The following is a 16,719-nucleotide window of genomic DNA, read 5'->3' as shown; positions in this document are numbered from 1 at the left end:
ATTTGGCGTCCAGTCCGGAAACCATGTTCTTCACCGCTGCCAGAACACGACGTAACTCAAGGCGAGGTCTAGCTGCCTGTGTTTGTGAAACCGATGCTCAACGGTCAGTAATTCGCGTTGCGATTTTCGCGATTTGTGCACATTCACAAGACCGGAAATCCGCTTGTTTTCTCCTAGTCAAGACAACACGCCGCGCTTTTAGTAGAGATCGAAGAAAGGCACGGCACCATGGCGGTGTGGGCTCTACCGTGGCAAACATATCTCGTCCTCTCCACCATTTCTTTTTGTCCATTTACCTTTTGAGTGCTGCAGTGCAGCGCTTACTCAGCGCATACGGTACGGTATATTCTCATTTTACTCGGAATATACTCTTAACAAGCATGGTCGATGCGGAAAAGCACTTTGGCAGGCAGGTATATCAGTGGGACTCTTGCTGCGCAGCAAGGCAAAGCGTGCTTGGAGGGAATGTTTTTGTTTTTTTGTAGTTAGCCACGTCCTCCGTGCTCTGTCCGTCAGGGAGACGACATAGATTTCGTGATGAAGGCCACGTAGTGAAATTCGTGCCCATCATGCTCGGCTCATGCAGTAAGACCTACATTCTCCGGTTGCGAAATAATACCCATGCCTAATTTAGCCGGACCAGGCAACAGGGTCACACACGTCATGATCGGGTCATTCCGCGGGACTCGCACCTGCCATGCTGGGGTCGTGCAGGTACAGCTCGGCGACCATCTTCTCGTCCTCGCGCTGCGCGGCCGTCTCAGTGTACCACATGGCCAGGGCGTAGCGGGTGCCGGCCGTGACGGCCAGTACGCCGTGCGGGTTTTCCGTGCCAGCCGAGAAGCCCACCAGTCTGCCGCAGTGCGCACGCACGCGCACCTGGCGCCGCCGCGAGGAGGTGCTGGGTCAGTGGGACAGCTCACCGGCGCTGCACTGCGACGGCTGGGCGGACAGCTATGCCTGTAGATTGGGCGTGAAGATTCACCCCACATCCTAGAGCTGGGTACGCTGGGGCGGAATGCTTTGCGGCGACAACGGGGGAGACGTATGCACAGCCGATGCGAAGGGGTTGGCACCACATTTCTAAAATCTAGCAGTCTCGTCCAAAACTGTTTGATCGTGCAGCGACACTCACCACTGGCTTTCTATCGATCAGATCCCTGGCGAATACAAACTCGCCGCCTTTGAAGTTGTCGTTCAGGTAGAGGATGGCACTGTAGTGGCGGTGAATGTAAGCGCCCTTGCCTCGCGAGCACGTTCCGTTGTCGAATAATAAACAGTTGTCCACGTGGATTGGATGGCTCAGATCAGAGGCTGGACGTTTCTGTCCCAGACCTGCCAAAAAGCATATTGGTTTCAGCGGTGGTACCTCAGTGGTCGATACAGCATGATACTCAGGCTGCCTTAAAGGGAATGTTCCACATTTGAAGATATTGAAGCAATCATCAGATGTGATAGAAGAAACTCATTTTTAACTACCCTTATGCACTCTAACTTCTCTTATGCACTGGTGCACTCTTATGTGGAAAATACTGTTCAAAACAACACAATTTTTTTGTTAAGAAAGTATCATTCTCAATACGACACACTCTTTTGTTGCGTCATTGTTCATTGCACAACACTGATTGGGAGCCAATCGACGGTCATCAACAGAGCCAATTGGGAGCCAATCAACAGCCCTATCACTATTCTTTATTCCAGCCCCTTAGGACTATGCCGACTTCCCCAATTTCAACAAAACGTATATCACGTTTCTCAGTTATTTTGGGCCCTGGGGAGGCACAGTTAACCATATTTGTTGGATCACGGAGACCACTAAAAGAAACAAAAAGCACTGTTAAACACGAGGACCTACTAAAACCTGGAAACTTACTTTTTGCTGGTGAGACAGCTTTTTGTGATTGGGCCGGTTTAAATCGTGAAGAGCCACAGTTATTGTTACAAGTAGTTCGCCTTGTAATTAGCTACTGTGCATCAAAAACTGTGATAAAGTTGGTCAACGAAGTTATAATGCTTCGCAGCTGTATGGACAGATATTGAGATGGACGTGGTTTTCCACGGACCACGGATTCCACGGAAGTCAAGTGGGGCTCTGGATGCCTAGGTCACCTAGTTCACGCCGGTCTGGTTTCTTGAACAGGGACTTCCACTAAAATTGCATACGCCCTAGTTTCGGACCCGTGCCTCTGCAGGCGTGCAAGGAGCGATGCTGACATCTAAAGGAGTCCAAGCTTGAAAGCAGTTGAGACGCACAGTTCCTGTGGATATGGAAAGGCCTCAGTTCCTGGATTTAACCTGAATGTACTGCCGGCCAATGGGCAAGAGAGTATTTTAGCTTGTTTACTTTAGGCATTCCAGGAACCTGTTTCATTTTGTTTTGCAGTTCTTAGCTTGCCTTTTTACCGTTTTATATGTAATTGGAGAGGCCGAAGGGCAACAAGCTCTCCTTTTCTCTGTAATTTATGTGGTTTTTATGCCTTTTGGCTTTCACCCCCGATAATTTTATGTTTGACTTTCATCTTTTAACTATTCAACATTCCACTTTTCGTCATTTCACTTGCTATCCTTGTCCATTTCTGCCTATTCGACTTTTTGCACATGACTTATCTTTTTCAGTTCCTGCTATTTGATTTGTTGTTCCTTTGACCCTTACTGCTTAACTTTTATGCATTTCATGTATGTCTACCATGACTTTTTGCTGTTTGACTTCATCACGTTTGACCCTTTAACCCCTCACTTCATGGTTTTTGACTTCGTGTCCGTTTACGTTCGCCGAGCTTTTACTGTTGTCACATCCCAGCAACCATGGTGGTGCCTTGCTTTTATTTTACTAACGAGTGTACAATGTGGTGGCCTGAATCATGCCCGTGCGGCTTTTACGAGGGATCGACATCCTGTCCATGTAACGCTTTTGCCCCAGCCCGTCACACTTGTCAATAAATTAGACACTCGTACGCGACAATCGAGGCCGCTTCGGTCGCGCGCTGCAGTGACACGCTACCACCAAGCGAAAAGATCTGTTGATAGGTCGCCGTGATGAGTGAAAGGCGCATCAAGGCACAGAGAGCGTGCGGGCACCTTCTGGTCGCCAGCACTCACCGGGCAGGTACGTCCTGCCCACCAGGTGTGTGTAGGACGAGTGGAGCTCGACCACGCCGAACTGCCGGGCCACGAACAGCCTCGCCGCGTCCGCCACGTCCATCAGGAAGCGCAGACTGTTCCGCGACGCCTCGTCACGTGCCACCTTCTGAAGCCGGGCGCGGTCAAATGTCAGACCGGAGCGGATCGTGGTCAGCGGTGCGGCCTGGCCTTTCATGGTTCCAGCGATCACTGCTTAGAGGACATCATGACGGCACCACATGCTTCCGGAGGAGGCGATAGCGTGTTCGGATGTGCTCAGGTGGAGCGTGGACGCGGCATCGGGTATAATTAGTTTAACTAGCAGGTTAATGCTATCGCACTTATCAAAATATTTCCTTAAGGCGCTAGCAAAGCCCAGTTTTTAATGGGATATTTCAGATTTTGTTTCAATAAAATGTGACAGTTTAAAAATGTATTTGCTGATAGGTAATATTTAAAATTCACAGAGTGCAATGTATGTTAGTGTCATTATGCGATGAGGCAAAGAGGAACGTAAAAATGAGAACGATGCGATTCCAATAAACGAAACGGTTCTGTGGATAGCTCACCACGACAAGGCGGCCGAACGACAGACCGCGAAACTCTTCAAACGGAGTGTGCGGTACCCTCTGGCGGTAACCATCGCCCGCCACTCCCGCTGCCTGCAAGAGCGGAACACTGCAAACCGCTTGCTGTGTGTCGGAACCGTTTACACGTACAACAAGGAGGGCTTTGAGTAGAATTCATCGATACAAGCTCGAGCCAGGGTAAACCCACGTGTTTGAGAGTTACTTAATGCGGGCTCATGTTTACGTGGAAAACAATGAGTTGTTCGCTGGAACTATTAAGGCATTTCAACACCACTGGAGTGACGTGACCAAGAGGGGCCACGTGGGCCATGCTACACTGCTCAAGTCAAGACGTTTACGTTAGCTTTCGATGGATTTCGCGGGGATGGTGTTTAAAGTCACAGGAGGTTGAGAAAACATGACATCGCCTTCCTGTTCTCCCCCGAAAAAGCTATGGCTAACTGCCTGACAGGATCATTCTGCCCTAGCGCTTATTCCTCGTGTATACCTTGTGCAGAACAAATGAAGACTACACTCGTGCGCGTCAATAACTTGCATATCCCCTGATCCTCACACGTTTCTGGCCTTGGCCGAAAACGTTATTCGTTTCGCCTGCTGCCACAGTCATTTGCGTTTGCATCTGACAGACAGCTGAGCCTCGATCTGGGTCCGCGCGTGCAACTAGAACATGAACCGAGCGGACTATCGCTGACCTGCAGGATGTCGATCAGCCGGCGGCAGTCGCGTGACGTCAGCATGCCGTCGGCCACAAACCGATGTTCGCCGCGCAGCTCGGCGGGGCCGCTGGTCACGTGGGTCCTCTCGAGCCAGGCGCCGAGTGGGCGCCACGGCGGACCGGCCAGCACCCGGTCATGCAGCTCCAGCAACCGGTTGTTCACCGAACGGGCCGACCGCTTCGCACTGGTGTCAGCGGTGGGATTGGCCTGAGGGTCGGCTTGACTTGTCACCAGGTCTGGAGCTGGTTCATGACCTGGGCTGATCTCAGCGGCATGTCTAGTCTTAGTTTTTGGACGTAACTCGATGCTCTCTGGGTCTAGCTTCCTGTCAGGTTCATCTCTAATTGCTGGCCTAGGCTCTGGATCTGGCTTTTTGTCCCGATCCGATCTGTCAGGGGATTCCGTACTAACCGCATAGTTCAAATCAGTCGGGCTGCTTGAGTCCGAAGTGATCGCGTGGTCTGGATCGCTGTCAGGATCTGGAATGATCTCAGGGTCTGAATCTAACTCCTCATTCCGGATGGGGCCAGGGTCTACGCTTGTGGCATGCCGGGCTTCCACATCCTCGGTCGCATCGGCCGCCGGTTCTGCGCGAGCGTCGCGGTCAGCCGTCGGCTGGCTGTCCGAGCTGGCCTGCTGGTCCGTCCTGGGCGGTAATCTCGCACCAGTCTCCTGTTGGCGCAGGCAGAGAGACGCGCACATGTCACGGTCACGGCAGCGAACCGAACGTCCTCTTGCGCTGAGAGAGCCGCCTCACGAGGCCGTGCGCCACTCCGTGGCCAGCGCTATGCTGCTAGTGTGTGAAATGTGCGGTGGGAAATCAGCCACACCGATAGTTTTCTGTCCCAAAAAGCACGCACCAGCACAGCCGGACATGCAACAAAAAACGTCAGCGATGGGTGTATCACGACGAATGCCTGGCAGTGCGGGTGGTTTACTGTGTTACTTTGTGATCGTGAAGACTGGCGGCATGATCTATCTGGTAGACTATCTACTATCTACTACAGGTAGACTATCTACTATCTACTATCTACTACAGATACTGTCGTGAAGACCGGAGTGTCCAATGTGCGGCATGATGCATGGAACTAAGCTTGTTTTCCATGCATTTGTTGTATCTCACCGGAAATCCATTCCATGCCAGAAATAGACTACGTTTTAGGCCGAAATAGAATCCAGTTGACTCACCGTAGCCCGAGTCGTGATAGCCTTTTTGGTTTGGCCATTCACTCTGCTTCCAGGGACATTACTGAAAACTTCTCTCACAAACCGGCAGGCAGGGAAACACCATGACGCTGCAGCCCCAATGTATGCTGTACGACGTGGGCAGCTTCAATGGAATGCGAGCGGTACAGTATCAATCGATGTATTACAGCACGCTTGACGCAAAGCGCCTGACAAGAAGTGACCGTTTTGACAGAGACGGGAACATTTTGAAAACATATAGAAAGCATGCCTAAGATGCCACGTGCAGACCCGAAGATTCTCTTCCATTTCGACTGAGAAACGCTCACGGTTGTGTTAGCTGCTCCGATTAGGTATTTCCGTAACAAGCCCCGGCACATGCGGCACAGGCAATAAGTGGATGAAGCACTTTGTGCTGTCCGGTGAACAGCTAAAAAAAAACTGTCTCTGACGCAAAATGCTCTACTGCCAAGTAGTCATGGCTTTGCAAATGCAGTATAACTTGAGTGAGTGTTCCACATTTGTATGAGGTTTTGAACTGAAACGGACATTTCAAAGATTATTCGGTGCAGTTCACAGCCCTGGGATCTAATCTAAGGTTCTTAGTTTTACAAACCTACAACCCCATAGCTTCTGAGTTACACGCGCGCAAAGCTTTGCGGACTATTTTGCGCAGAATATTACAAGGCCATTCAGGCATGCATTACGCCGCACCAACTTCATCCAAATCCTGCCACCCTATAGGCCATACAACGTTCAAGGCCAAGAAGCATATTATCGGGAAATGGCTGCACGCGCCTGAGGAATCTTCGCCTTGCGATAACCAAGCATGTAAAGGTAAGTTAACATCTTACACGCAGGAATAAAAATGCCAGAACACTACGAGATAGTGTAAAAACAAGCACACAATGATATATGGCTCAGTGAGCACTTCCGGTAACGCCACTGCCATCTTTCGATGAGTTGAAGTACTACCTGCGAGTGCTAGGGTGGCAATTTCGCGCGCCAATTTGGCAGCACTTCGACGTCATACATGACGTTCCAAAACGCAATCAAATGGACGTATTGAGAAGCGTATCTACTAAAAAGAGAGATTGTGTTGTCTACAGACAGAGCATACAGACAGAGCAGTCTTTTCCGCTTAAAAGCCTACCGATAGTTGAAGGTGAGCTTATTCCATCACATCTGACACTGCTTTGATATCTTCCAATGTGGAACATTCCATTCAAGGGCCATTATTTTCTGTTGAAACCGAAGGTTGCATATTTCACGATATTGAGGGAAGCACCAGTTATGATGAAATAAACTAACTTATAACGATTGGTATGCTTTTAAATGGAAATTTGCTCTTAACAACAAAATTTCAATGTTTAATAAATATGCTCCTCAACACGTCATTGAATGCGTCCTGAAACATCTGTAGGACAGCACTCACTTGTAGTTCTGTAATCTCCCGACAGGTTGTCCGCGGCGGAGCTGGCTGTGTGCTGAACCAAACATTGTTCAGTGCTTGGGTGTCAGCCATCTTCGTCAAGAATTGTCATCTTTTTCGATTGCTCATTGGCTATCGTAAAGTACCACAGGCGCAGAGCCGACGCCACGCGACCTATGGAGACTGCAACGCCCGACGTCGAGACTCGTTGCTGCGACTTACGAGCGCGCATGTTCAAAACCATATTACATAGTTGTTATCGGTAATCAATTCTGACCGAATTTTGAACATTCTAGGACGAACATGGATTGGCCGTCTTAATACGAATTGGGGACCTCATTCCATCTGCAATCTACGTTAAGAGAGTTTTCAATATCTGCGATGAACACAGAAAAGCATGGAACTGGGGTGTATGTGACAATTATTGGACCACCTGCGGCGATCAGGGATATTGTTGCATCAGTGAGGGTTCCTGTGCTGATTGGGGGTCAAATGTGCGGGTCAGAAGGCTTCCCGTGTCAGGGAAGGGAACAATGTGATATGGTATATCCTCCTAATGATCTCCGAGTCGACCAGGAGACCCCGCCGAGTGTCGTCACAATGATAGTCAGAAGGCACGTCGCGATGGGACAGAATGGCCCTTCAACCCTTCACCAAAAATGATAATGTGCCCCTGGTGTTCTGCTCGAGGGGCCCACTGCTCGGAAAGGAGTGAGGGGTCTCTATCAAGTAGAGTGGGGTCTCATTAATGTTGAATAGAGAGTGTCGAAATGATTTTTTAAAAATCAAAAAAGGCAATCCCATATTTATCTGAGAACGTACACTTATTCAAAATGGATAAGTGAAACAAATTACACCAAAAGATTTGAGAACATGCCCGTCCGCAACCTCGAGGGCAAGGACAGCGATGGCCTGGGTTGCAGCTGCCGTAAAGCCGAACGGCGTCGGCCACTGCAAGTGCCACCAGACGCGGGCAACGTATTGAGCTCTCTTCAGGACAGATTGATAGTTACAGGAACACGCAAAATAAACACAAAATAATAAAATAAAAAACTCTTAAACGTCCACCTCCAGACTGCAGCCCCACTTTGAGGTGGTTTGAAGGCCAATTCATTCCTATCATTAGTTTACAAATTGCACACGTGAAATATGGGCCCAGACTGCCTTCCATATTCAAGATTTAATGTATGAAGCGCTCATAGGTACTTCTTTCAGAAGCGTCATCATTTTCGTCCACCCGTTAACCACATCGCAGCGTTAGCTACTAGACCGACGCTGCGCGGCATTCGGAGACTGCAACGCCTGGCGTCGAGGTTCTGATTGCCAAGATTTGCGATTGCGCATGCTCAAAACTTCGTTACATAGCCTGTGTCACTAATCGATTTGAGTGTCTAAAGGGAATTACTTCAGAGGCGTCACTATTTTCATCCACCTTGGCATGTGACTTAACAAGTGTATTGATATGGCTTGGCCGTGCCAAACACTTTGTTGACCACTCAATCTTCGATCAAAGTTTCATCTCCAAATTTCGATCAAACATGGCGATCCACAATCTACCCTCACGATGTCTTTAATGTCTGTGGAATCCAAATAAACAATTTTGACAAAGCTTCTGATTTGTATCGGTTTTGAAACAGTCCACTTAACTATTGTAAATCAAGGGCGTCAGTAATTTATTTCATGCGGTCGTTTAGCGCATGATGTTTGCAGGGTACATATGGACTTCCAAATGCAAACAGAATTGATCTCATGGTAGCTGTGGTTTCTGTTCTGGTTGTAAGGTAAAAATAAGAACAAAACGAAGAAAACTGTATCCCTTGTTAACAACTAAACTATATCTAAGGATTTTGGGGGGTTACCATAAGAGGGCCCTTTGCCAACTCTGTGTCCCCCTTGGCAAGACTCTGGTTACGTCCCCGCTTTTATACAAAGGCAGATCAAGTTGCCTGCGTTGCATGGTGGAAATTAAATATCCGTTGGACCAATTCATACCTAAAACAGGCAGCTTCGCAGGGGGCTTTTTCTGGGGTGGTGTGGTGTAAAGGAAGACAACTGGGAAAAAGATATTGTTGCAGTTGTCCACCATATGTTTTACACACGATTTAGCAGCAATGCTGTTCCAGAAATATGCAACAAAGCAGCCATACGATCAGTTCGCAGTCGTTCATGCGGGAGACAGCCGGGCCAGGGTAGTGGCCGCCGACGGCGGACGGAAGCAGAGCCCAGATAAGGAATATATGATAGGTCTTTCATTCTGTAGCTTGGTTTTTAAATAATTTTCAGTTTATGGCTTTTGTCACGTTGCTTTGGCAGTTTCAAGCTTCCGAATTTGCTTCCGACTAAAATGCTGTGATAAGTCTTGCACTGTGAGCCATCGATTCACGTTCGATATGCTCACCAGCCTAAGTTCAGGCCGTATTTTGGTATCCACCCTGTGGAGGCAGATGCTAATCAATGCCCCAAAACGCCTATCCGCTCGTGAAGTTTCGCCTCCCCATACTGAAATGGCCGCATAATCTTGGGAATCTGAATAGCCTTATTTGCCGGATGACATAGATGAGTCGAAAGGGCAAGATTGTGCACTAGTGAGAAGCAGCTCTAGATGCATATCTAGCATAGCAGCTATGACATTTGAATAAAGAGCGATAATAACCTCCATTTCTACACCTACCCCCGGCCATCGGGCTTGATTACCAGAAGAAGTTCCTGAAGTACGCCCTGAGCTTGGCCCTCACGTTCTGAAACATTCTAACACCTATGCAATGAACGGTTACCACATCTGAAAATCGTGCTCACACACGCCAGATATGAACAACTCGACAATTCTAGCTTTATGGACCTTGAATACTGCATGGCCAGTGAAATGGCAGGATGTAAATGGCGTTATCATGACATCATGAATGCCTTGGTAACCTTAAAATAGTCGGCACAAAATAGTCTTCAATCTTTGAATGAGTGTAGCTCAACAACTGAAGGGACAAGTCGCTCTTTATTCAAATGTCACTTTCTTTAAGTCTTAAGAAGAGCAGGGCTCTGAACTGACCTAAATGATCTTCAAGGTGGCCATTTCAGCTCAAAGCACTATACAAACAGGGACCGCTGCCTTTAAAGGGAGTGTGTCCAAAGTTTTCGGCTTTCTCAAAACACGCCTAGGGGGAATTTGGAATTATGTACGGTTCATTTTGGTTGCTAAATGTGCATTTGGGTCTTGCAACAGTTTTTGTTCATTCATTTTTATCGATCCCATCGATGGCTCTGCGTGAACAAGAACAATCCTGAAAGATAAACCAATCAGCGGGCAGGAAAGGACGAACACGCTGGCTTCTATGTTGCGGGTAACTGCGCGCTAGAAACTCGGCCATTGTTTGGGTTGGTAAGCAACGAAGAGCAATCAGATTTTCCTCGAGCCTGGTGCAGCCGATTAACGCGACACAATACTTGTTCCTCATCTAAGTATATAGTAGGCCGACATGAATTGGTGTGTATCAACTGACCAGCCTTGCCATACGTCTAAACTCGTACACTCGCAACCCTCAGCTGATTGTAAACAAAAAAACAACATAATGGCCGCCATCCCCGCGTTCGCAAGCTGCTGTCAGCGCTGATAATCGACATCCTCGAAAAGTCATTAAGCAGAGCTAACGATACCTTCCCAATGATGTCGACGTGTTAGGTAGCGAATGTTGCTTGGGGGCTACCGGATAACTTTGTTCTTCCATACAAACCAAATAAAATTTGGGGCTACAGCATTATGTCGTCAGTGGAGGCGAATTTGTAGAAACCAGCGACACCAAAATTTGTAAATCAAAATTCCATACCATCCTATGTGCACAGTCAAAATTCCTAACTTGACTAGGCACACTCGGCTTAACGCAAACATATACTATATGTGGCAGCAATCTCCGCTGTATGACGAGATGCATGACAACGGCAGCATCTCCAGTGACTACTCATGAACACTTCTAAATTGCATTAATCAGCTGTTCACAAGTGTTTCTCCAGCGTCCATTCAGTAACACTGCACAATAGGCATAAACTCATCTGATCCGTGTCAGTTTGAATCGCATCATGTCTTACAATTTTTTAGACGTCGTACAACACTGATCCGGTGGAAAGATGCATTTGCATATGGTGAGAATGTGGTCAGCCGAGATAAAAATATACGCCGTGCGTACCATTTATTGCGTGTCTTTCCAGGGGTTCTCAAACCCTTTTTAGACGCAGTGTCGCTGCACCCCAACCGAACGCCCGGGCGATACACTGACTTACAATGTCACAAAATACTCCTAAGATAAATGCCTGGTATGCTGACAAAGCGGCGTCAAGAGGTTATGTACTGTCAGCATGCACCCTTGCTCAACCGCGCCCGAGAACTGCGTAGACAACGATGCACCTGCAACGACGCAAACTGGCGCAAAAAAGCGGACAGCAGTCGATGGAGGACAACACGTTGGACAAACGTTAGCAAACGGCACATGCTTTGCGAAAAACCCGGACAGCACGACCGTGTCTCCGAGCTGCGGCCCAGCTGTAGAAGGCCAGACAGCGGCAGGAGGACGTCGAAGTTCGCGACAGCCCGGACCACGCGTCAGCAGCGAATATAGGGATGGTATGGCGGTGCGAGTGGCGGCAGTGTTGTCAATGGCGATGCTGTCTGGTAACAGAGTAGCGGCCTGATCTGAGCGCCTCCTCCTCCGCGGGGAAGGGAGCGCACACGGCCGCCAGCGCTGCCACCGCAGCCCCGTGTCGGTGGACCGCTCTACACCTGGTACGAGATCCGTATATTCAGCCGCATTAGTCAGGATTCGCCCAGCTCCTGAAAGCACCGGAACGGACTGTCAATGTTGACTGCAGTCTGAGGCGGCCCGCGCAGCGACGCAGCGGCATGTTCTGGACAATGACGCCATGAACTGGCGCCGGAGCAAGAGCGACGTGCTGCAACGCCAGCGTGCTGCGATCTTTCTTTTAATTTGATGACAATTTTAGTTTGCAGGTCGATAGCTCAAAAGCGCTTGTGTAGTGTGTAGTGAATATCACAGGCTTTTTATATTCGTAGTATATGTGCACATATTTTTGGCATACAGAATAGTGAGAGGGCGAAGTCTGCAACCATGTGGCGCTCCAATAATGTTTTTTTTTATTTATTCTGCTATCGGCAGAGATGGGTCGAGCTCAACTAACCCCAGCTACAGGGCAGTAAAAACTACATCTTTCTTTTCGCAGGGCCACACCTTTGCATTGGCGGTGCTAAGTCCCCACAGTCTGGGGCGACGCCACGGACTTTGAATTAGGGGACAGGATCTTCAAGGGGGGGGGGGGTGGCTCCTGGACAGTTAATTATTCACGGAGCGGTGGGGGGGGGGGGGGGCATCGAGGACATATACTCCTTTATCAAGCAGTTGCATAATATCCAAGTAAATAAATGTCCACAATTTTAAAAAGGGGAGTGGGGTTCTTCAAGTTATCCATCAAAAATGATCTCGATAGCCTAAAACAGGTTATGATTCACAAACGTATCTCCCGTTCCAGAACAAGGTGCATCTGATTCACGAGGCGGGCGTCCAGATCCAGCCAAGGGGCCACGCTATCGCAAAACAGGGTATCCCGGTTCGGAACCGCGGCCATCTGATGCATGAAAAGGGCCCCAGCTCCAGAAATGCGGGCCTGAATATAGATATTGCCTCCTAGCCCGCAACAGGGCCTCGTAGTTTATAGCCAGCAAAGCCAACAAAGAGCGAACAAGCCAAGCCAAGCCAACAAAACCATAGCAAAACATTGTGCCTTGTGGTCTAGAGCATGACCTACTTTTTCATAAAGGTCACCTGATAATCCAAAAAACGGGACTCTTAATGTAGAAAATGATCTGAGTCAGATTGTTTATTCTCTAGCCCACTTATAGGGGCGTCCTTGATCTGAGCGTTGGTAATCTACGGTATGTTACAACGCCTTTAGTTTGGGGAAATGGCGTCTCCCAATTTCTTGTTTTGGGGGATTTACTCTTCCCTCTGCCTGCCGGTAGAGGAGGAGGGGCAATGGCCCCATTTGTCTCCCCTCCCCCTGTTGCGCCGCCCCTGCCCACAGTGCAGCCAGGTTACCAGCGCAAGATCACCGAAGCATGCATAGAAATACCAGCACCAGGCTTTCCCGCGCCAAAGAAGCGTTTCTCACCCCTTTCTTTTTGCTGGCATCGTCACTGAACCGGAAGTTATCCAGGATGTAGCGATCCAGCTTCTTTTCCCGTTCTCTTCGCTTCGCAAACTCAACAATGTCCTGTGGACGCCAGGAAAGTCAGCGTATTATCTTAGGAAAGAACTCCTTAGGCCCGCCATTTGACAAAGTACGGTAGGTATCAGAATCGCACTTGACAGCACCCATACCCTACTGATTGAACTAACAATCCAGGCTATTTCACCAACCAGATGCAGTCATACGACTTCGGTTGCCATTGCGTTGTCCTCCTTCTGCTGCCCGCATCCCCCACATGAAGGTGGTTTAGAGTGGAACTCGCCCAATCTACGTGTTCTGCAAACTTCTTCGTCTTTTTCTCATGCCAGTCACCACCAATGGCTGAATGGTCATAGCCCCATCATACCCACACGCACGCACGCACGCACGCACGCCACGCACGCACGCACGCACCGCACGCACGCACCGCATGTATGCATGCACGCACGCACGCACACACACCACACACACACGCACACACACACACACACACACACACACACACACACACACGCACACACACACACACACACACACACACACACACACACACACACACAACACACATATATGTATATATAGATATATATATATATATCTCTCTCTCTCTCTCTCTCTCTCTCTCTCTCTCTCTTTCTCTCGTTTCTTTCTTTCTTCTTTCTTTCTTTCTCTCTCTCTCTCTTTCTCTCCTTCTCTCTTTCTCTCTCTCTCTCTCTCTCTCTTCTCTCTCTCTCTCTCTCTCGCTCTCTCTCTCTCCTCTCTCTCTCTTCTCTCTCTCGTCTCTCTCTCTCTCTCTCTCCTCTCTCTCTCTCTCTCTCTCTCTCTCGTGATCTAATCCAGGAGACTAAACGGAATTTTTTCTTCAAGAAGCCAGTGATGATTGTTCCCAGTTGTTGACATCACAATGACGATTGCTTGTCCCCAAGCCGCCCCGCGGTACGTACTTCCTTTGGGATAGATTGCTGCTCGCCATAGCTCACCGGTCTGGGGACGAAAAAGCTTTCGTCCACTCCGTCCTCCTTTAGGTAGAGCCGCTTGTTGCCCAGCATGTCTTCGTCCTCTGGCCTGAACAGTAGGTAGCTGGCCACGCTGCTACACGCCTCGGGTAAACGATTTTCTGAAAAAAACAATGGTCCAATGTGAAGCGCACTTACTGCTAAGGCTGTCTCGATGTAGCGTATTCTGTTGCTGAGGCTTAAAATATGAATGTTAACCAGAAATAATGTTCTTCCTTTACTACTAACCCCACTCGAGAGAAACTCATAACGAAATCACACACGAGAAGTTCGTCATGTCGCGAGTCCATAACATGGATCATCAATAGATCTTTCGAACAATCCTCCCTCAGCTAGCGTGAGGCACGTTCATCGCCAACATGTTCTCACACTTCACATTGCCATGGCGCCACATTCCAGCGATTCACAAGCGCGAGTGTTGACTTCACGCCTCTCGTTCTAAGTCCCGATAAGACGCCGACTCACGCTTGAAGTAGGCGAACTGAAGATAGTGAAGTGGGACTCGAGGTAGTCTGTCAGCTGATTCCCGTTCACTTTAGACAGCTGGTCCTGGCATCGTATCTTGCATCGCAGCACGTACGCGAAATGGTCTGAAACAGCCACACAGGACTTAAATCACGCAAGTGAAAGCTTTTGGCCCACCGTCGGGCTCCAAGTATCGAACACGAAACCTGCGACGCATTTCCCACTTTGCCTGGCATCTTCCTTTTTATGGCGAGCTGTCTTCATGAGGTGATAAGTTAGTAAAATGTTGTTCATAGCATGGCAAGGCAAACACGGAAATCAGGTGCACACGGTGTCACAGGCACGGGGGAGACACAGGAGGCGGCCCCTCAGGACCGACGAAAGGGTCCGAGGGGCTGGCCATAGGTAGCATTAAAGTTCTTGGCCCTGCGGGCCAGACCCTCAAATGCTAGTCAGGAGGCCCTTTGCACCGGTTGGAGCCCCTGAGTCGATGCGGGCACCTATGTCAGCCGGTCACCACCAGTACCGAACAGTCGGCTCGGCGCCGGTCTGGGCCTCACAGTCCATTACCCAAGCGGGAACAAGACTGGATCCCGCGATCTACGTCGGTCGAGTCCCCTGAGTCAGTGGGAGGCCCTGGTTCGGCTAGGGGTCCCACAGTGCCTAACAGGATCTTGTGTTGGGAAGGGTTTCCGAGTGGGCCAAGGGGTAGTGTTCGAGGGAGCTAGAAGAGGAACCCGACGGGCACTTCGGGATCGACGATCAAAGGCTCAATTGAAAGGATGAGGGGGCTGAAGAGCTGGCTGTAGGTCACATTTAGGACTCCTAACCATAGGGCCCTGACCTGAATTGTCAGAGGGCTTCTTACACCGATAGGAGACCACCGGGACAGTGCAGGCCCCTATTGCGGCCAGAAACTACTAACACCAAACACGCGACTCTGGGTCCATCTCAGCCCTGGGGACTCATTTCCAACCAGGGACAAGACCGGGGCACGCGACTTACCTTGATTGGGGCTCGTGCAAAAATGAGGGACCCTTTGCCAGTCAGTGACTCACAGTGCCTTACAGGGGCCCCTGCGTCAGCTAGGAGTCCCGGACTCCCGAGTCGGCTTGGGGAACATTTGCTGCACAAGGACTAGACCCGAACGCCAGAGGGTCCCTTGCGCAGGTCGAGGCACTCTGACAATGAAATATTACATACAAGCTTATAATAAGAGGACATAATGAGGCAGCGAAAGGGCCCTGTCTCAGCCAGGACCTCCAGCACAAATAGGGGGCGCTCCACCCCATTTCAGCCAAGGTCCCGTCAAGCCGAACTGGAGTCTCTGTGCCAATTTTTTGGGCCACCTGCGGCGCTAAGAGATCTTGTTGCGTCAATGAGGGCTCCTGCATCGATCTGCAGCCTACTGCCCAGACCACAGGGCGTCCCGCGTCAGGGAAGGGACCAGTGACCAGTGTATGATGCATCCAGATCGAACAGGAAACCCCGCCCCGTGTCCCTAGAATGGTAGACGGTAGGCAGCCCGCGCTGGGATGGGATAGCCTTTCAGGCCTTGACCGGGCGCGCTAGTATGCCCCTTAGTGTTGCACCCACCAGGCCCCTTTCCCAGAAAGGGCCCCTTTCCCGAAAAGAGATAACGGGCTTCATTAGTGCTTAACAGTGGATGAGAATGAGATCAAGTTTAAAAAAGACGGCCAGCCCGTGCTTCCCGGAGAACGAGCGTCCACTCTACCACTCATAGCTCATGAAATTCATAACTCATGAAAAGTTGAAATGTGGATAAAAACCTTCAAAATGGTTGCATTTACTGTGCAGCGCCAAGGGCTAGTTAACTGTTTTCCAGAACTGGAGAACCAACTGGCAGGTGATACAAAAACTTGGGGACCCCCCCCCCCCCTATCATGAGGTACCAATGACTCCCGGTTCCTACATCGCTGCCTTGCTGGTCGTCCCTCTCCCCAACCCCA

At 49.6% G+C, this 16,719-nt stretch overlaps 1 protein-coding gene across 1 annotated transcript; it reads right to left on the bottom strand.

The window, feature by feature from the left end:
* Positions 1–1,049: 1,049 nt before the first annotated feature.
* LOC119092946 (uncharacterized) lies at positions 1,050–14,771 on the bottom strand. Its single transcript, XM_037215845.1, has 7 exons — positions 14,750–14,771; positions 14,249–14,385; positions 13,212–13,313; positions 4,403–5,098; positions 3,690–3,782; positions 3,100–3,247; positions 1,050–1,335 (listed from the first exon to the last, which is right to left on the bottom strand). The coding sequence occupies exons 2-7, from the start codon at positions 14,315–14,317 to the stop codon at positions 1,091–1,093; spliced, it is 1,353 nt and encodes a 450-aa protein (XP_037071740.1). The 5' UTR covers positions 14,318–14,385; positions 14,750–14,771; the 3' UTR covers positions 1,050–1,090.
* Between the last annotated feature and the right edge of the window lie 1,948 nt (positions 14,772–16,719).

Source organism: Pollicipes pollicipes, unplaced genomic scaffold (genome assembly GCF_011947565.3).
Source record: "Pollicipes pollicipes isolate AB1234 unplaced genomic scaffold, Ppol_2.1 Scaffold_3718;HRSCAF=4362_pilon_pilon_pilon, whole genome shotgun sequence".
Taxonomy (NCBI): domain Eukaryota; kingdom Metazoa; phylum Arthropoda; class Thecostraca; order Pollicipedomorpha; family Pollicipedidae; genus Pollicipes; species Pollicipes pollicipes.
This window is presented reverse-complemented; position numbering and strand designations above follow the sequence as displayed.